This window comes from Hippocampus guttulatus, chromosome 1, assembly GCF_054856545.1.
Source record: "Hippocampus guttulatus isolate MCC_2025c chromosome 1, RoL_Hgut_1.0, whole genome shotgun sequence".
NCBI lineage: Eukaryota > Metazoa > Chordata > Actinopteri > Syngnathiformes > Syngnathidae > Hippocampus > Hippocampus guttulatus.
Genome location: NC_141261.1, coordinates 33,817,917 through 33,839,240, shown reverse-complemented (window position 1 = coordinate 33,839,240; position 21,324 = coordinate 33,817,917). Strand labels below are relative to the sequence as shown.

The 21,324-nt window shown below is 43.7% G+C and overlaps 1 protein-coding gene across 2 annotated transcripts in view; it reads left to right on the top strand.

The window, feature by feature from the left end:
- The window catches only part of itpr3 (inositol 1,4,5-trisphosphate receptor, type 3), a 191,980-nt gene that overhangs the window by 32,277 nt on the left and 138,379 nt on the right, over window positions 1–21,324 (top strand). For both annotated transcript variants that reach the window (XM_086127490.1, XM_086127481.1), the window contains exons 3-4: window positions 4,474–4,595; window positions 12,490–12,576. In XM_086127490.1, coding sequence (XP_085983616.1) covers window positions 4,474–4,595; window positions 12,490–12,576 — 209 coding nt within the window. The remainder of the gene's footprint in view (window positions 1–4,473; window positions 4,596–12,489; window positions 12,577–21,324) is intronic.

Genomic DNA, 21,324 nt, shown 5'->3' with positions numbered 1-21,324 from the left:
GAAAAAAAACTGGTTCAGATCCCAATGATTTCAATAACCTATGCCCCATTTCTCACCTTCCTTTCATCTCAAATAAATTATTGAAAAAAATGTTGCCTCTCAGCTTCACTCCCACCTCACTTATAACAGTCTCGACGAACATTTCCAGTCTGGGTTCCGTCTCCGTCACAGTACAGAAACAGCCCGTCATAAAAATCACTAATGACCTTCTCATGGCAGCAGACTCCGGTTTAATCTTCATCCACATCCTCCTCGACCCGAGTGGAGCTTTTGACGTTTCTCACCCCATCCTCCTTAATAGACTCTCCACCATCACCCACAGCCCCCCTACGGGGGTTTCACTCTTATCTCACTGGCCGCTCTTAGTTCATCCAACTCAATTCCTTCACTACACAGTCCCTCCCCGTCTCTTCTGGTGTGCCCCAGGGCTCTGTCCTGGGACCCCTCCTCTTCATTATCTACCTTCTCCCCCTTGGCAATATTTTCCGTAATTTTGGTATACACTTTCATTGCTTTGCGGATGACACCAGCTCTACCTCTCCAGCAAACCCGACGCCTGCCTGCCATCCACCCTCCTCCCTCTCACGCTGCCTCTCAGAAATCAAATCTTGGTTTACCCATAACTTCCTCAAACTTAACAGTGATAAAACAGAACTCCTCCTCGTTGGTACCAAATCCAGCCTACACAAAGCCGACATTTTCTCCCTCACAATTGACAGTTCTACTGTGTCCCCCTCCCTTCAGATAAAGAGCCTGGGCGTCATCCTCGATAATCACTATCTTTCCACTCCCACATCAATAACATAACCCGGTCTGCATGTTTCCACCTATGTATTATCAATCGTATCCGTCCCTCTCTCACCCCTCACACCACTGCTATCCTTGTCCACAGTCTCGTCACCTCCCGTATTGATAATTGCAATTCACTTCTTTTTGGTGTCCATCACAAATTCCTCCATAAACTTCAACTGGTCCAGAATTCTTCAGCCCAGATCATCACTAGAACCCCCTCCCTTCATCACATCACCCCCATCCTCCGACAGCTCCACTGGCTCCCTGTCAAACTTAGAATCAACTAAAAAATACTTCTCTATACATTTAAAGCCATCCATAAGCTTGCCTGCCCCCCACCCCTTATCTGTCTGATCTTCAAATTTCCGTTCCCGCTCGTTCCCTCAGGTCCTCATCCTCCCTCCACCTCTGTGTACCCTTTGCCCATCTCAGCACGATGAGGTGCAGAGCTTTCAGCCGCTCTGCCCCCAAACTATGGAACTCACTTCCATCCAACATCCGTAATATTGATTCTCTTCCCACATTCAAATTAAATCTCAAAACCCACCAATTCAAAATCGAATACTCAATTTAAATCAATCTCTTCTTTTTTATTTATAATTTTATCTGTGGTTTTATTGTTCTTTGTTTTGTCCTTGATTGTTAAGTGTCCTTGAGTGTTGTGAAAGGCGCTTATAAATGCACTATAATGCACTACCTCACTTTACCCACAATAGCCACAAGTGCCTACCGACTGCTGTCAGGCTGCTGAATAAAAAATGAAATGATGTGACAAACATTGGTAAATAGCACAGCCACCTTATCTTTGTCTGTGAATGCAAAAAAAAATGTTTGTTTTTTTTCTTCTTTCTTCTTCTACCCACAATCTTGCTGCTGTAGACTGTTTCCCCATTGTGGGACAAATAAAGGATATCTTAATCTTATACTGTTTTTACTGTTCAGATTACATATTATGTCTTTTTATACAATGTAGCTGCTATCTTTTCTTAGCTGTGTGTGTTTAATGTTTGCATGCATGTTTGCACTGAGGATTAAGAGGAAGAAATTTAATCTATGCTGCATATCATACATAAAACATATTTGACAATAAAGATGACCTTGACCTTATTAATGGTTTTCACAGTCTCAACAAATACAGGTATGCCTTTGTCCATCTCCGTGCCTTTTCCTCTTCAGTTCGACTCGAGAGGCGTTCATGACCGCTTCGGAAAAATGTAAATTAACGATACCTTCAATGAAACTACGAAAATTAAAAATAATGCATCAAAACAGAAAATCAAGCGAGGAAATCACAAAATAAGTTCTATAGCCCCACTACAGATTTTATTTTGTGATTTCCTCGTTTGTGAATACAGTACACAACAAAGGAATAAGTAACAAACACTGCTGAGACAGTCCAGCCTCATCCAATTTATTGACATCTGATCGTTCTGTTGCAGCTGCGCTCAAGGAAATGCCAAAATAAATTTTGTCGGGGGGCTATAGAATTTTTTTTTGTGATTTTCTGTTTTGATGCATTACTGTATTTTCAATTTTAATAGTTTCATTGAAGTAATCATTAATTTACGTTTTTTGGATGCGGTCATGACCGCCTCTCGATCAAACTGAAGAAGAGAAACCAAGGAGACGGACAAAGACGTACCTGTAGCTTCATCTAGTGGATGCCTTGTAGATTGCACCTCGTAGTCCAGTGCATGCAATATATGAAAAAAATAAAATAGGCCATTCATTGAAGGTGCGCCTCATTATCCAGTGCGCCTTTTAGTGCAGAAAATACGGTATATTTGCCCTCCTGTGTGTTTTTAAAGACAGTGAGCAAAATAGAAAAAAAAATTAGTTTTAACATTCGCATGTATTGCATGGGCAAGAGTGGTTAGAGTGGGAGCTGGCAGAAAAATCTGTCAAAAAAAACTCATATTAACTTGTCAGAATGGCCACAATATTGCCTCAAATGGGATCATATTTGGACATTTCTTTGTATTAAGTGTCTTATTTACTTGCTAAAAAATTATTTAGTACCTTTTATTTGACTTGAACCAAGAAGAAGTCACAAAACACGTTTACTGACCACAATGCGAATTTTGTGGCCTTTTCCTGACATTTTGTTTAGATTTACTATTCTTATAACCTGGCCTAATTCGGTAAATTTTTTTTATCCAGTATGAAAAATGAGTACACGCCCAGGTTCCCCAAACCCTTACCATTCTAATGAGCCCTTTGTCGAACCAGTATCTTTTAACCATTATGTCGTGAGAGCATTTTGTTCGAGGGGTGTTCTCTTCCATTGATCTCAGTTAACCATTGTGTGGTTAACCATTGTGTGTGCACTTCCACACAAGTATAGAGTAATTACTGACAGCTGCTTGTCACATGACACATCTCCTCCAGCCCTATGTCGCGTCTATCAGGTAGGGCTTCCTGAAATGCAAATATCTTTCAGGGCGTGTTCGGAAATTTACTGAGACATCCATGCACAATTCTAATAGTGGATGTGTTTGGCAAAGAGTGTGCTCCGATCGCTTTCATTTCTTAATGCAGCCAGCACTGTCGCACCACGGAGCAGCTAGTACACACAGGCACTTGGTTTTTGGGGCACTCTGGATAACCGAACGGCAAATTGAGCAACGAATTGAGTTTTTCGAATAGTTAGAGTGAACCAGTGTATTCTGAGTATTTCCGAATACAGTAATCCCTCGTTTATCGCGGTTAATGGGGACCAAAACCACCAGCGATAAACGAAAATCCCCAAAGTAGCGTCCAATTAACATAAACAGGTAAAAAAAAAAAAGTTTTTTTTTTTAAGTCTGCAAACGGTCCGCGAGAAGCTGCAAAACAACAGCGAGTCACATAGAGCAACATACACAGTACTGTACTCCATGTAATTAAGTAAAAAAAAAAAAAATCCAAAAAATTTGTTTGAAAAAAATCCGCGATGCACTGAACCCGCGATAAACGAACCGCAAAGTAGCGAGGGATCACTGTACGCCATCAGTTCCTCCTCATTGTGTGTGTGTGTGTGTGTGTGTGTGTGTGTGTATCCAGTGATGTGATCATATTGGTTGAAACATTACTTAGACCTTAGATTGTTGTCTGTAGATGTCACCTTAGAGACAGTTACAAAACATAGGTACACCTTTGCAAACTCGCCCCGAAGCTTCCCCAATGGGTAGCATGTTGAAAGACAACAATGTCATTGTCAGGTGGGCGGCTATCTTTGACAGACCATTAGGTGGACTCCGCATTCTTACCCCTCGGCCTCTCCACTTGGGCGTACATCTTGGACAGAACGTTGGGTACATTTAGCATTCTTATGCCTCTGTCTCCCCCTTGAAGTGGCCATATTGACCAAAACATTAGGTAGACTCCAGATTCTTGTGACACCTACTCAGTTCAAACCATTCCAACTTCAAATTATTCAGCACATGCAGCTTTTACCCTTGTAAGAGTAAGCATGTGCATGTGTCTGTAGTGTATACATTTGAACAGATAGAACACGATTTGCAAATCATTGTATTCTGTTTTTATTGATGTATAATCATCCCAACTTCATTGGAATTGGGTTTGTATGTGGCTTTAGAGTGCTTGTTCAAGGTCTTCTTTGACAGAACGGTAGCAGGTTCTACAATGTACTACATTGAGGATTGTATGCTAACCAGTGGTAATGTTTGTTCCCCTGTTCAGACTGCCTGTTTAAGGTGTGTCCAATGAGTCGCTACTCCGCACAGAAGCAGTTCTGGAAAGCCAAACAGGCAAAGCATGAGAAAGACAAGATTGGGGATGTGGTCCTGCTGCAAAAACTTCAGGTAAGCTTCACATCCACACCACTTCAGTCACAGAAAAGGCCATTTTGGAAGTACACTTTTGGATTTAGAAACAACTAATTATGTGTAATAATCTGTTCCTTGGTCAAATTGTCAAAAAAGTTTTATGAACAGTCACATTTTTGCACCCTCGACTGTAATACCACCATGCAGGGAAGTTTACCACTGCATGTTAAAAGTAAAAAGATGAGAAAATACTCATGTTTTGAGGACATGTACAGTGATAATTTTACAGTTTAACCCCAGCGAGTCCCAGGGACTCGCTGATCAGAAAAGTATGAGTCCCATTATGGATTTAGAGAGTCCCAAATTTCGAATTCTGAAATGGTCTACTTATTCAATTACATATGATGATAACACAAACAACAACCATATACATTGATAATAGGTTTATTTCTTATAAACAAATGCTGCAAAAATTTAAATAATTCAGGCATACAAGATTTGCTGAGAAATAGGTTCTTATTTCGTCCCATGGTTCAGTCTTTGAGTTCATAAATTCTCCTCTCTTTACTCTGCTTCCAATGATGCAAGGCTTTCGCAAAGTCAACTTATTATTGCAAAAAACTACCCAACTTTAGCTGCTTCCTCTGTGATATCTCCACAATAAACTTTTGCAACACTTGTTTTAACGTTACACAACTTGGCAATCGTCTGCTTTCTGCAAGGTGAAGGCCGATCTCGCCAATCTCATCTCGCGAGAACGGAAATCTCGTCACGCGAGATTACTTAACGCGGGATCAAAACAACAATGGCGACGATTGTCAAACTGCGATCGTTTTGGGAAAAAAAGATGTACCGTAGCAGGCTTTTTCAGTTATCCAATGGGAAATGTAAATGTTCATCGTGGGAACCCATTTTTCTATTTTGACTGTTATTCATAATCAAGAATTCTGATACTCAAAAGTATAATGTTTCAATGGTAAATGTTTGAAAACTATGCATTAACAATGAACATTGCATCAGCAGTTGTGTACTCCAGGTTTATTCAACAAAATAAATGGATCAAAATATGTTGTACTCATATGGCATCATGAATACAGCATACCACAAAATCTGAGTATTTTTTCCAGTCTCACACTGCAGAGATCAATTTACTGGTAATAATTAATACAGGTAAGTTTTGATGTGGCTTGACATCCTCTTCCCAAAACGATGCATGTGTAATCTACCATCAATTTTACGAAATAATCTACCACACGTCATTGTTAGTTCTACCGACAGTTAACATTAGCATTACTACACCATGTGACGAATGTTTTATTCATAAAGTTACCATGCTACAACCAGTAAATTATTGAATAACCAAGACTGTTTCATCATATTTTTCTTAGCGATTAGCCTATAGATCTAATGACCACCTTGCCTCGGAATCGGGCCTCCCGTCGTATCTCGCTCTCGTGTTCTGTGCATGCGTCCTAGGTGAGTTTTGTGATATGCCCTTCGGACGATTCATACAAAAGATCTGAGTGGCATTCCCATTTCTTAAATGTCGTAATTAGGAGACCTTTGTGTGTTTTTTTTCCGGCACCATCACAAATTGTCATCCATGCGATTTCTCTGTTTGCGGACTAAAATAGCAACCCGCATGCGCACATAACGTTAACTGCCCCCCACCCCCCCAACACTGAAAACAAAACAAAATGAAAGTAAATTAGAAGAAACACACACACACCACAAACACAAATCGCGTTGATCACACAGGAGAGATTCGATCGCGTACAGTCAACTAGTGTGCAGTGACTTTTATGGGAAACTTTTTTCCGGTACCGTCAAAATTATGCCTCGGAAACGACACGCGACCGGTGACGATCGTAACCGTGAATGAAATCCTCAGGCCTGCGGCAGTTTTTTTTGTTTGTTTTGAATGAGAAATTTCCTTGCATCCCAAAAACGCACATTATTTGAAAATTGTGCGTCTAGGACGCGGAACGCAGAGGTAACGAGATGGCTGCATGTAATGGAGGGAGAAAAGGAAGTTATTTGCTGAGCAATGCTGTCCCGTAGTGTTTTTTTAATAATAATAATAATAATAATAGATTTTATTTATAAGCGCCTTTCAAGACACCCAAGGACACTTTACAATAACAAAAAAATAGTTTTTACTGGAATTCAACAGCCTTTTCTGGAGGAAATGAACACCTGGATAGCACTACATTTATTGTATTTCAATGAAGGGAAAACATAAGTGATGGTGTTTGGGCCCAGTGGCCCTTGTACATCCCATCCTGTGGACTTGGACCTGGCTCCTTATATTCAGCCAACCCTCTTGAACTTGGATCTTAAACTGGACAGTGATTCCAAATCGGACTGGCAAATTGGTGCCGTTGTTCAATCCAGCTTCTTTCACCTTAGGCAGCTGGCTAAAGTCAAGCCTCTCCTTTCTCAGGAGCACTTTGAAACAGTCATTCATGCCTTCGTCACATCCCGGCTGGATTACTGTCATGCACTTCATTTTGGAGTCAGTATATAGACATTTTGATTGAAAACAATTTTGAACAACATTTATAATTCCCGTATTTACCGCTCTATAAGACACATCTAAAAGCATTCCACTTTCTCAAACGCCAACAGTGTGCCTTATAATCCAATGCCTTTATATATGGATCAGTATTCTGTTTTCTTGGATGTAGTATTTTAAATGTTTTATGAAGCTCTTTTTTACAACTGCCGCAGTTGTGAAAGCGCAGTATAAATAAAGCTGTGTTGTATTGTATTTTATTCTCTTTAGCATCGCACCATTGAGTGGATGCATAACCCAAACTCAGCCACTATTGTAGCTTCTATTCTATGCGCCTTAACATGTGGTGCGCCTTATATATGAAACAGTTTTAAAATAGGAGATTCATTGAAGGTGCACCTTATACTCCAAAGCACCTTATAGTGCGGAAAATACAATATATATGTAGGCCCACCTGCGGATGAAATAGTGAAGTGTGTCTCCTCATTGCCAAAATGCACTCAAGTACGGGCAATCATGGCAGCCCCTGAAAAAGTATCCACACTCTCCACTCTCCAGTATATAGATAATGTGATTCAAAACAATGTTTCTTGAAATCTATGATAATATACTGTATATATAGGTATATTAGCTGTCCATCATGTCTGATGATGACGCTTGCTCCAAGGGAGGGGAGGATGGGTGGGGGGTGGGGGGTCAGCGACTCTGTCGCTGGTGCCACTTCTCGTGGGCATAGAGACCGATGCTTGAGCTGCAGACTCACAGACCACAGATGGAGCAAGGGAAACCAAATACCTGGGGGGTACCAGCTGACCGCTGGTGTCATTGAATGCATCTCTTGGTTCATCTGGCTTGGTTAGTTTGGTGTATTTGAGAGACTGCAGTGGCACAAGTGATCTGCCAGGTTGGTCTGTTGAGTGCAAGTGTTTCAAGCTGCGTGGGGTTGATGTTGGCTCGCTTTAGGAGGTCCCTGCTATAGTCCTTGAGGCACCGCTTTTGCCCCCCAGCAGAACGCTTTGCACCTCTCAGTTGGCCATAGAGGACCTGACGGCGCAGGCGGTTGTCGGGCATGCGAATGGTGTGTCCGATCCACTGCAGATGTGGCTTCGCCACGGCCGCTTCCATGCAGATGGAATTGGTGCTTTTAAGGATGTCTGTATGGGGAACTCGATCTTCCCAGGACAGGCCAAGGATCTTTTGCAGGCAGCGGATGTGGAAGGCTTCCAGGGTAGTAATGTGTTGGCGGTATTGGGTCCATGACTCTGCCCCGTAGAGCAGAGTGGAGAGACATACGACTTTGAAGTCCAGATGGCGCCCGAGTAGGCAGCCGTCGGCAAGTGCTCTCATGAGCCTTGCTTTTTTTGTTGTTTTTGTGTTTGTTTTGTCACTTTGTGTTTGTTGTTATGTCGTGTGGAGCTGATGTGGACTTTTTTCAGCATTTTTTGGCGACGACATTCATCAAGGAGGAGACTCTGTGCTTGGTGGTTGCGCCTTCTCGGCAGCATGGGTATACCAGCACTGTTTTTGACTGGGAGGAATGTCGGCGCCATTTGACTGTCGTTGCCGGACAGTCCCGGGGCGCTTGTGTCTTGCGCCTGTAATGGGCAGCATTTTTCACAGCCCCGCTCTGTTCAGCGGAGAGATCGGTGCTGTTGAACGGTCTGCGGCTGGATGGATGTAAGTCTTGAGGAGCCGACGATGAGAAGAAAGGAGCGTTAGCGCGGAGCGCCGATGCGGATTTGGAACTGGGAGTCGCGGCTTGGAGTTTGAAGCGGATTACGTGGGACAGGAGAAGTGAACTAATCTCTTTTCGTCAATGGACGCGACAGCTTCATGTTTGCTTTCAAAACTTAGCTTGTAGCAGACGTGTGCACTTTTTCAGCATGACGTCTCTGATCCACTGGTGAAAAGACACTTTGAGCCTCTCCTCTTTCATCTATAACTTCTTCAGACAACAAAGTGTATGCAGAAAAGTGGTGAAGATTTCACGACTGTCTGTGTCCTATGTGTTGTGTTGTGTTATTTTTGTTATTTTGACTTCAAAATGGCGCCGCGAGAGTGGCTGCCTTTCCAGCAGCTCCTATATTTTGTTGTTCTACTTCTTCCTTTCATAACTTTGCTGCTGTGAATTGGGAATTTCTCCATTGCGAGACTAATAAAGGTTTTTATACTGCATTGTACACGGCAATCTTGGTACAGATCTTCAGGTTTCGGTTTTCGAAGACCCTGCTGCGTAGGCGACCAAAGGATGATGATGCTTTATTGATACGGGTGTGGACTTCAGTGTCAAGGGAGCAGTTTGAGGACAAAGTGGAGCCAAGGTAGTGAAATGGTCCACTACGTTTAGTGGAGTGCCATTAATGTGAAAGCTGGGGGATGTGGAAGTTGGGGTAGCGAGTTGGAACATGACCTCAGTTTTTTTTAATGTTGATCTGAAGACCAAAGAATTGGTACAGACTGGAATTGGTGTCCAGGGCATGCTGCATCGAGTTTGAGCTGTGAGCTAGTGTAGTGCAGTTGTCAGCATACTGAAGCTCACAGATCTGACAGATTTTTGTCTTTGTGTGAGCCTGGAGCCATCTGATGTTGAAGAGGCTTCCATCTAGGCCATAGGTATCAAACTAAGGTCCTGGAGGGCCGCTGTCCTGCATGTTTTCCAAGTCTCCCTGTTGCAACACACCTGATTCAAATGATCAGATCATCAGCAAGCAAAAAATAATTGCCCACCCCTGATCTAGGCGGTACTCCATATGGACACCGTCTTCATGTCCCATGCCACGGTGGAAGAGGCACGTGATGGCAGAGAGGAGGATGTTAAAAAGCACTGGAGCCAAGACACAGCCCTGCTTCACCCCGACTTTCACCTTGAAGAGCTCTGACTGGAGTCCTCTGATGAGCACTCTGGCTTGCATCCCATCATGCAGCTGCTGGAGGATGCAGAGAAACTTGGGTGGCACCCCAAGTTTGGAGAGGTGTTTCCAGAGCAACTCACGGTTGATGGTGTCAAAGGCTTTGCTGAGATCGATGAAGGCTATGTACAGGTCCTTGTGATGTTCTCTGCTTTTCTCCATTAGCTGTCTTAAAACAAAGATCATGTCAATGGTGGATCTAGTCTTCCGGTAGCCACACTGGGTTTCTGGAAGCACACCTTCTGAGATGTGCTCGACCAGCCTGCTGAGCATGATTTTGGCCAAGATCTTTCCTGCGGTGGAGAGGAGAGAGATTCCTCGGCTATTCCCACAGGCTGCTCTGTCCCCTTTCTGCTTATAGATAACAACGATGTTAGCATCCTTCCAATCCTGCGGGACGGTCCCATGTTCCCAGATGTTTTGAATCAGGAGGTGCAGTCGGCGCGTGAGGAGATAACCTCCGTGTTTGATAACCTCTGCAGGGATGCCATCGGGTCCAACGCTTTTGTTGTTCTTGACTGGCCAAGCACCGCTGAGGCTGTGCTATGGATAGCCTGGTACAGAGCTAGCCAGTCACCTGATTCCTCCGGGATCTTGTCAAGGTTTTCAGCAAGGAGTCGCCGAAGGTTGGCTTTGGTGATGGGGTTGTTCAGTGCTGCACAGTTGAGCCTTTTTTTGGGAGCTGTCCTCGGATGACGGGGTTGAATGCTCATGAGGAGTTTGGATCTGACCATGATGGTCAGTCCAACACTCAGCTCCGCGCATGACACGGGTGATGAGGACATCCCGTATGTCCTTTTGACGGACAATCACATAGTCCAGGAGATGCTAGTGTTTGGAGCGGGGGTGCTGCCAGGTGGTCTTAAACCTGTTCTTCATTTGGAAAATGGTGTTAGTGAGAACCAACTGATGTTCTGCACAGAGGGAGAGGAGCCGAAGGCCGTTGTTGTTCATTTTTCCCACTCCATGCTGGCCAATAACTTTACTCCATACCAGGTGTTCCGTGCCCACCCTAGCATTGAAATCTCCCATGACTATGAGCTTGTCTGTAGCCGGTGTTTTCTGCAGGATGGTGTCCAGAGCTCTGTAGAAATCCTCCTTAATATTGTGCTCGGCATTCAGAGTTGGCGCGTAAGCACTTATGAGTGTGGTGAGGGGGAATGCGCCATGTCATCAGCCTTTCATTGATGCCGGTAGGGGATTCTGGGATGCGCTTCAGCAGTTGGAACTTCACAGCAAAGCCAACTCCATGGTTTCGACGAGTGCCTTCAGGGACCCCTTTCCAGAGGAAGGTATACCCTGCACCAACTTCTGTCAGGGAGTCCTCTCCATGTAGTCTGGTCTCGCTTAGAGCTGCGATATCGATGTTATACCTCGCGAGCTCTGTGGCCACAAGTGGGGCCTGTCAGGAGTTTCAGCCAGGTCCAACAGTGTGCGGACGTTCCACGAAGCTATGCATAGATTTTTTTCTATTTCGTTTATTGTCATTTCGACCGCAAGGGGGATGCTCCGACGATTGCGGTTTACCGTCCGGAGTGTGGAGAGCAGACAATTTTTAGACCACTTTTTCTAGGTCCCTCCCCATCACAGGGGTGAGCAGTGTGGAGCTGCTCAGTCACAATGGAAGCTGCCGAAGAGATGCGCTGCTCCATCCCGCAGTGTCAACGACCATCACTCCATTGCCGCCTGTGTGCATGGTTTGGCTAGACACTCCCAGCCACATCCTCGGCCTGTGACCACCGCCACAGGACTTTGGGGGATTAGGGGGATGCAGGGTGGGGGATTGGGTGTGGGGTTGGGGCAAGAAGCTTGCGCAGAGGTTCGGATTAAGGTGAGGGTGTGGGTGCACAGTCCTCACCCCCACCATCTTCACTCTTACCAGGTGGTTTCCGGTGGCATGAGGGTACCCATGACGACCTTCTTCTGGCAGGAGTTGCAGGGGGCTGCCGGTAGTCCGGTCTGTTGGACTCCGCCTGTGCCTGCCCCCAGGTTCCGGTTTGGGATCACTCTTTGTCTGGCCTCTACCCTTTGACCTGTTCGGCTTGGGTGACCCTGCCAGGAGTACGGGACTCCTGCCGACATAGCTCTAGGGGTCATGGAGATGCGCAAAGTGCCTCACCACGATAAGGTGGTGATCCCATCGAGGCATGATATATGATAATATACCTGCATGTAGGCCTACCTGTGGATGAAAAAGTGAAGCGTGTAGAATCAGCTGGCAAGATGCATGCAAATATATAGTGCGCAGTGCGTCAATCAATGGGTCAGATCAAATGTGCACAGCTGGAGTAAAAAGTGGTAACAACTCAAAATATTGAAAATGACATTTTAAAAAAAACAAGAATGCGTTGATCTCATCACATTTATGTATGGCATTGGCATTATTGCCCAGCATCAGTGAGCTCCAGGTGGCCAACACAGTCACGTGGTGATCCCTGGCCATCAGGCTCCCGTTAATGACGCACCCTGAAATATATGTTTTTGTGTGTCTGTGCGTGTGGTGTAGCATGCATCAAACTTGGAACAGAAGCAGAACGAGACAGAAAACAAGAAGGTTCATGGGGATGTGGTCAAGTATGGAACCGTCATCCAGGTACTGTTTTTGGCAACTTTCATAAAAACTTTCACTGAAGTATTGTTGTGTAAAACAATTAACTCTTTGCACAGACTGACACCTCCTCTATCATATTGGCAAAACTTATCCGTCTGCTGCAATAGACGTGTGTGGTCATGTACTAAATGCACACACATTTTTCATTTAATATTGACTCTGTTTCAACGCACACGCACTTACACACATTGGGCGTGGTGGGTGCTCAGTGAGATTCCTGTGGAAAAGTGTGTATGTGTGTGTGTTTGTGTGGGTGTGCGCACACATGCACGCGGCTGCTCGTCTGTTTGTTCTTTTTATGACTGATAAATGCTTTTAAGCCTGTGAAATATTCTGCCTGTGGCCATGAAATGGTCCACTGCAACATTTAACTGCACACACACACACACACACACAAAATTCTTTATCATTTAATGTCCTGTATTTTGTATTTTAGTAAAATAAAAATAAAATAAACAATAAAATACTGTAACTATGTAAATACACATGCATGTAAATGGTCAGACAGGTCCCAACTCTCAAACGTAATTTGGGTGAGGAAACCTTAATGTACTGTTAAATTTTCTTTTCCACATTTAAAGGCCACTGTTGTAATATTACAAAAACAAAGTTGCAATATTTTTAGGGAAAAAAAACACACAAGGTGTGTGAGAATTAAGTCATAATATTACAAGAAAAAAAAGTTGTCATCTGTTGTCACCTTGGCCTCATTCCCTCCCAAAGCTTGCCAGTCACAAAAATCCCTGTCTGATTGATCTCACGAAAAAACTTATAAATGCCACATTTATACTCGACAAGGCTTTGGCTCCTCACCTCCTGCTTTGCTTGTATTATTTTAGCGGACAACTGATTTCTTTATCTTTCAATGGATTTGTATTGGATATTATTCATATCGATGTGTCTGTATTAGTGATGTGCTCCATGGGTCGAATCCCTGAAGCGTGTGCCGAGTAATCTAAATGAGTGGTTCATGAATGGGGAGTTGAAGCGCGTGTTGACGACGTCAGTAGAGACGTTTGAAGCCCCGCGAAGGGGGTGTACCACGTGACTGATTCAAGTAATGATACGATAGGTTCGAGTGTTGTTCGAAATAAAAGCGGCAAAGAAACGCTATGGATTCCCCTTCATACCAACTTGCAACCACATATCTATGCACCCCTGCTTCATCAGTACCATGCGAAAGAGTTTGTTCAAAAGCAGGTGAAATTCTCTGCAAAAAAAGAAACCGCCTGAGTCCAAAAACTTATGATAAAATATTGTTTTTAAATAAAAACGAATAAGCACTTTATTTTACCTCCTCATTTCACATTTTCACTTGTTGCATAAGCACAAACATAGACAAAGTAAGTAAAAACACTCCTCAAATACATATTATTATGTGTTCAGAGCATGATTTACACCCCACCATTTTATTGGATGCACCAAGCATGTGATACATTTTCCTGTCTGCATGATGGCGTAGTCGAGGAAATGATTCATCTTGAAGCCCCGAAGCGTGTGTGAAGTATTTCCCTGCAGGGCTTCACTGCTTTATGGGGCTTCATTTTGCCATCGCTAGTCTGTAGTACTTTTTTTTTTTTTTTTGATACTGTCATGTGGGGCCATTTTTTTAAACACTTTTTGTTAAATCCTCAAGATAACGTGAGCATGGCCTGCTAATTACCGCAACACTGCTATTAGCGACAAGGCTAGGAGCAAGATGCCACCCGTCTCCACTACTGAAGACAACAAATTCCTTCAGAAAAGTGCTGGAGACAAAAATGCACCGCCTCAAATTGTTTGTGGAGGTGAATGGGAAATTAGGCAATGAGCCTGCGCTACCAGTGGCTCCAAACAGTGGACACAAGCATGCTAATGGACAGCCAGGCCCATTCACCAACCCTTCTTGGAATTTGCTGGGAGTAAAGCCAAAAGTGAGGATATTTTCACCCAACAACCTGACCTGACCAGCAACAAATTCATGAGGAGTCGAATCAGATCATGTAAGAGGTTGCATCAACACCAGGAAATCAGTCTTGGACCGGCAAGAAAAAGGAAACCATCTTTGTTTGTTTGTTTGTTTGTTTATTGAACATATTAAATATACAATACAGCAACAAATTGGCAAGAAATGAAGGCAAGCAAGATAAAAGAAAGGAAAAGAAAATAGTCATCATCACAAATTATATGTTCAAAGGAGTAGGAAGAAGTAAAAAAACTTATCTAGTCCTACCCCTTGTTATATAATATATGAATTGATTATTTATCAACACAGAAAAAGGAAATAGTCTCAATATCAACAAATGCTTGTAATGTATTTCTATATTTTTAAATGTATCAAATTTTATCAGCTTAATTCTGATTTGTTAAATGGAACCCAGTTTCCCTTGTCTCACTGGGGCCCCCCTCTGGAGCCAGGCCTGGGGGTGGGGCTCGCTGGCGAGTGCCTGGTGGCCGGGCCTGCACCCATGGAGCCCGGCCGGGCTCAGCCCGAAGAGGCAACGTGGGTCCTCCTTCTCATGGGCTCACCACCCATGGGAGGGGCCAAAGGGGTCAGGTGCAATGTGAGCTGGGCGGCAGCCAAAGGCGGGGACCCTGGCGGTCTGATCCTCGGCTGCAGAAGCTAGCTGCAGCGTACCAACCCTTTTTGGAGTCCTTGGAGGGTGTGCTGGAGAGTACTCCTGCTGGGGACTCCCTTGTTCTGCTGGGGGACTTCAATGCTCACGTGGGCAACGACAGTGAGACCTGGAGGGGCGTGATTGGGAGGACCCCCCCCCCACCCCCACCCCTGATCAGAACTCGAGTGGTGTTTCGTTATTGGACTTCTGTGCTCGTCACGGACTGTCCATAACGAACACCTTGTTCAAACATAAGGGTGTCCATATGTGCACTTGGCACCAGGACACTCTTGGCCGCAGTTCAATGATTGACTTTGTGGTTGTATCATCGGATTTGCGGCCGCATGTTTTGGACACTCGGGTGAAGAGAGGGGTGGAGCTGTCAACTGATCACCACCTGGTGGTGAGTAGGCTCCGATGGTGGGGGAAGATGCCGGTCCGACCTGGCAGACCCAAACGTATTGTGAGGGTTTGTTGGGAGCGTCTGGCGGAATCCCCTGTCAGAAGGAGTTTCAACTCTCACCTCAGACAGAGCTTTTCCCATGTTCCGGGGGAGGCGGGGGACATTGAGTCCGAGTCGACCATGTTTCATGCCTCTATTGTTGAGGCGGCCAATCTGAGTTGTGGCCGTAAGGTGGTTGGCGGTGGTGGCTGTCGTGGCGGCAACCCCCGTACTCGCTGGTGGACACCAGCAGTAAGGGATGCCGTCAAGCTGAAGAAGGAGTCCTCTCGGGCCTTTATGGCCTTTGCTTGATGTTTGTTCTTTTTTTGGATTTTTTTTATAGGTTAGTACCCCTTAAATTATAACAACTTTCTCGAATTTCAAAAAGTTTCTGGATGTTTTGGCAAAGGAGGTTATTGTGTGCTTTGTACATTAATTGGGCGATTTTGAAGTCACCCAGCTCATAAAATGTCATTGTGTTTAAATTGATAAGTCGTGGATTTGTGGGTTCCGTATATTCTGATTGCTTTTTTTGGTAGTTTTAAAACAGGAAGTGAGTTTGTTTTACAGGCGTTTCCCCATATTTTCACACAGTAGGTCATATATGTAAGTAATAGTGAGTAGTATAATGTGGACAAAGATCTCTTATTCAGCACATCCTTAGTTTTGTGGAGGATCCCTATAGTTTTGGATATTTTTCTTTTAACGTTGTCTATGTGTGGCTTCCAGGATAGTTTTCTAAATAACTTTCAATCCATTTATATGCTACACCTCTAATGCCATACTGTATCTCTCTAATTTATTCAATCGTATACTATGATCTATTGCAGGGGTGGCCAACCCGCGGCTCGCGAGCCGCATGCGGCTCTTTGGCTGGTTCAATGCGGCTCCCGGGCTCTCACACAACAAGCGTCGAAAACGCCTCGGCAGCGGCGATGCCATTCAAACAAGGCGCCAACTTCACAGAACGTACTCCGTCAGCCTATCATCAATCCCGTTACTTGATTGACATAGAGAGCAACCAATCAGATGACTGCATCACTGCTCATGCACAAACAACGGCGCTAAGTGCTAAGCTAGTCTGCGAATTACCTCTGATTTCAAGGCAGCGGTGCCCAATACATCGATCAGAATCGACCGGGAGGCAGCGAACTGGTCCCAAGTCGACCGCAAGGGGTGGGAGGAGGAAATGCATGGGGAAAATAAAGATTTGTTTGTTTGTATCTTTAGCTTTCATTCATTTTCGGCCCGTTTCGACTGTTGCTCATCGTGGTGTGCGTGCATATGTGCGCGAGTGCACTAGTCAAGTCAAGTCAAGTCAACTGGATTTATAGAGCACTTTCAAACAGCCATCGCTGCATACAAAGTGCTGTACATGGAGCAATTTAACATGCACAATAAACAGTAAGACAAATCGGTAATAAAGGCGGTAGAAAGCACCAAACAGAAAAACGTGCGTGTGTGTGTGTGTGTGTGTGTACACGCGCGTGCGCGTGGAAGGTTATGATGTGGCTCTTTGCAGTAGCTCAGTAAAAAAATTGGCTCTTCGTCTCTGACTGATTGGCCACCCCTGATCTCTTGTATTCAAGAGATTCAAGAGATTCACTGATCTTTGAAGTCAAGATGGCGCCCGAGTAGGCAGCCGTCAGCAAGTGCTCTCATGAGCCTTGCTTTTTTTTGTTGTTTTTGTGTTTGTTTTGTCACTTTGTGTTTGTTGTTACGTCGTGTGGAAATGATGTGGACTTTTTTCAGCATTTTTTGGCCACGACATTCATCAAGGAGGAGACTCTGTGCTTGGTGGTTGCGCCTTCTCGGTAGCATGGGTATACCAGCACTGTTTTTGACTGGGAGGAATGTCGGCGCCATTTGACTGTCGTTGCTGGACAGTCCCGGGGCGCTTGTGTCTTGCGCCGGGAATGGGCAGCATTTTTCACAGCCCCGCTTTGTTCAGCGGAGAGATCGGTGCTGTTGAACGGTCTGCGTCTGGATGGATGTAAGTCTTGAGGAGTCGACGATGAGAAGAAAGGAGCGTTAGCGCGGAGCGCCGATGCGGATATGGAACTGGGAGTCGCGGCTTGGAGTTTGAAGCGGATTACGTGGGACAGGGGAAGGGAACTAATCTCTTTTCGTCAATGGACGCTACAGCTTCGTGTTTGCTTTCAAAACTTAGCTTGTAGCAGACGTGTGCACATTTTCAGCATGACGTCTCTGATCCACTGGTGAAAGGACACTTTGATCCTCTCCTCTTTCATCTATAACTGCTTCAGACAAAGTGTATGCAGAAAAGTGGTGAAGATTGCACGACTGTCTGTGTCCTATGTGTTGTGTTGTGTTGTGTTGTGTTATTTTTGTTATTTTGACTTCAAAATGGCGCCGCGAGAGTGGCTGCCTTTCCAGCAGCTCCTATATTTTGTTATTCTACTTCTTCCTTTCATAACTTTGCTGCTGTGAATTGGGAATTTCTCCATTGCGAGACTAATAAAGGTTTTCTTATCTTATCTTATCTTTGTATCAAAACCTGTTTTTAAATCTAGATAAATCCCAACAGTAAATTCTTTGTGATCTATAATAGTGGCTATTCCACAAGCTCCATAACTGCCATTGAGGTGGTCAGTTTTTCTCTGATTGATTTTCACTTAATAGCACATGTTTATGTATGAAGTTCTCAAGTCTGTATGAGAATAGCTTTTCCAATATTTTTGAGAATTGTGGTAACAGTGATATTGGTCTATAATTTGTAAATAAATGTCTTTCTCCACTTTTATAAATTGGAATGACTTTTGCAGTCTTCATTTTTGATGGAAATATACCAGCTTTGAATGACTGGTTGCATATGTATGTGAAAGGTTGCACTACAAGTTCTATAATCTGTTTTACTATTGTCATGTCAATATTAAAGCAGTCAGTTGACTTTTTATTTTTGAATATTTTTACAACATTTAATACTTCATTATGATTCACAGCAGTAAGGAACATTGTGGAAGAGTTTTTTTCACGTATCTATCTATTTCAAACGGGTTTATTGGATCAGGAATTTGTTTTCCTAGGTTACTGCCGATATTGACAAAATACTCATTAAATTCATTAGCTATTTTTTCAGTTTTCTCAATTATAGTATTTTTGTCTTTAACATTCGTGAAAACATAAATGTGGGACACACATCAAGCTTGGCCAATTAATCACTATTTTATGATTTACAGTGATCCCTTGCTCGAATGCGGTTCACTTTCCACGGCTTCGCTGTTTCACTGATTTTTTTAGTGCATTTTTTTAAATGCTTTTAAACAGTGAATTGCTTTCTGCATCCTGATTGGCTAAGGCACTGTGTTAAGGTTGTATGATTGCCTTTTTACAACTGAGCCAGCAGAGGGCAATGTAACCCTACTCTACACTTGTTCGTGGTGCATGACATAGTCAGCCATATAAAAGGGGCACGCTGTTTTTCATTTCTCTCTCTCTCTCTCTCTCTCTTTCTTTCTCTGCCTGTTCAAATAAACACGCCGATGTATGGCTGAAGAAAACACCTCATCATGTCATTCTTGGGACGTTAGGTAGAAGGATGCCAGTCTACACGCGCTGTGAAGTAACCCTGCTAACACACTGACCGACGTGAAGAGTCTCCGCACCTCGTCTCTGTACAGTTTGCCAAATTTACCTTTGCAAATTTTTGGTCTTTGGTTTCATTGTATCAGTGGTGGATGCTGGTCTGTCAAGGAGGGGAAGCTCAATTTCAACCTACATCATAAAATGTGTCCGTTTATTTATACGTGAATTCTACTCTCTGTTCCTTTTCAAAAAAAATTAAAGGAAAAGGATACCTTCACCATTAGATCATTGGCTCATTTCGCTGTCAATCAAAATGAGATTCAGCCTCAGCGAGATCATCTAATGATAATGAAGAAAAGCTGAGCTTCTGCACGCCCACTGTCCATACACTCCCAGAGACGCTGAGCGTCCAATGGGCGGGACAAAACCAGCATTTATCCAATGACTCGTCTCGTTTCAATGCATTGGGACAACCTAACCTGAACTCTCTAGACGCCCAGCGTCCGCGCGGTCGACGCTCAGCGTCCACACAGTTTAAACCACGGTGAAATAGTGATGGGAATTCCGGCTCTTTTGGCTCGGCTCCCTAAAAAAAAACGGCTCTTTCGGCTCCCAAATGGCTCCTCAGTTTTTTTGTTGCTTAAATTAATTTACTACCAAAAATAACGTAATATTATGTGTAAAATGAATTACTAATGCAAAAAATAGACAGTATATCAAATATTTATTATTTATATGGCTTTATTTATATTCTTCTGAACATACTCAACATGGAGTACAACATGGAGTGCTACAAAAATAAAAACAAAGTACAAAGACCCATCTCAAAACAAGGTCAACAAAAAGTTCCAATCTCTGAATGTGTATATTTATAAGCTTTTAACTATTTACAGTAAAACAACATAAGTAAGCATTGAATACAACACAACAAATTATAAATTAAAATTTGTAAAACAAAAAGAAAAAAGGAGCATCCAGGTAAAGGTTTTAGCTTGTCTTTAGCGAAGATTGGCATGAAGAAAAACCAAGTGCCTCAGCTTTGAGGGGTTGATCCTGTTTCTCCTCTGTTAATATTTGCCCTGTTTTGGAGAAGATTTTCTCTGAGGGGACAGATGTTGCGACAACACACAGCCAACACAAAATGGCTGAAAATCACTTGCAATCATTTTACCCAGTTCCTCGTCAATTGTGTTCTGTTTTGCTGGTTTTAGAGCTTTTTGCATAAAGTGGCTCATAGAGCTCTGGGTTGTACATCTAGGCAGTTGTGACATTGCAGCAGCGGCAACAGTTGCAGATACACTAGCGACTAGCACCTTCATTAATAGCTGGTTCCCTTGCTTGTCTTTTCTCTTCAAATTGTCTGATGGGTGGACTTTTCTGATGTGCCTGTGCAGGTTATTTATGGAGCCTGATCTATGGGATATTTTAACCTTGCACAGTCTACACGCTGCCTTTGAACTATCATTAAATTGAAATGAGTCCAAATTTCACTGCGTTTCCTATCCATTTTCTCATGTTTCCGCTTTCCACCGTGTTGTTTTTTTCGCTAACTAGCTCTCCTTGTCTGACTTGTTCGCGTGCTGCTCAGTGTGCTGCTGTGTGTGTCTCTCTTCTCTAACCCCTCCCCCTTCTCTAAACTGCAGCGTGTGTGTTTGTGTGTGTGTGTGTGTGTGTGTGTGTGTGTGTGTGTAACCCTCCCCTTCCTCTTCTACCACGGATCTTGACCAATCACGTGCGGCTTTAACCGAAGGGGGGGGGGGGGGGCGGACAGGAGAAAAAAAAAAGTCGGCTCCTATCGGTCCGGCTCCCAATGAGGAGCCGGCTCCCATCGTTCAATTCAAAGAGCCGGCTCTGGCTCGTTCGCGAACGACACATCACTACGGTGAAACTGTGGGAATGAATGAGAAGAGAGTCGCGTCATAACCAGTAATAAGAAGCTGATTTGGAACAAAAGTTGAGCGTGTTGTCGCGCATATTTAGTCAATGACATGTCCACACAATTGTACGTACACACATATATTTGATCACTTACTTTTTGATATTTTAGGGGAAGCTGAGCTTCCCTTGCAGTATGAGAGCAATCACCTCTGCATTGTGTCCATAGTTCAGTATTGTATCATAACTGTAAAAAATAAAGCTGACTAT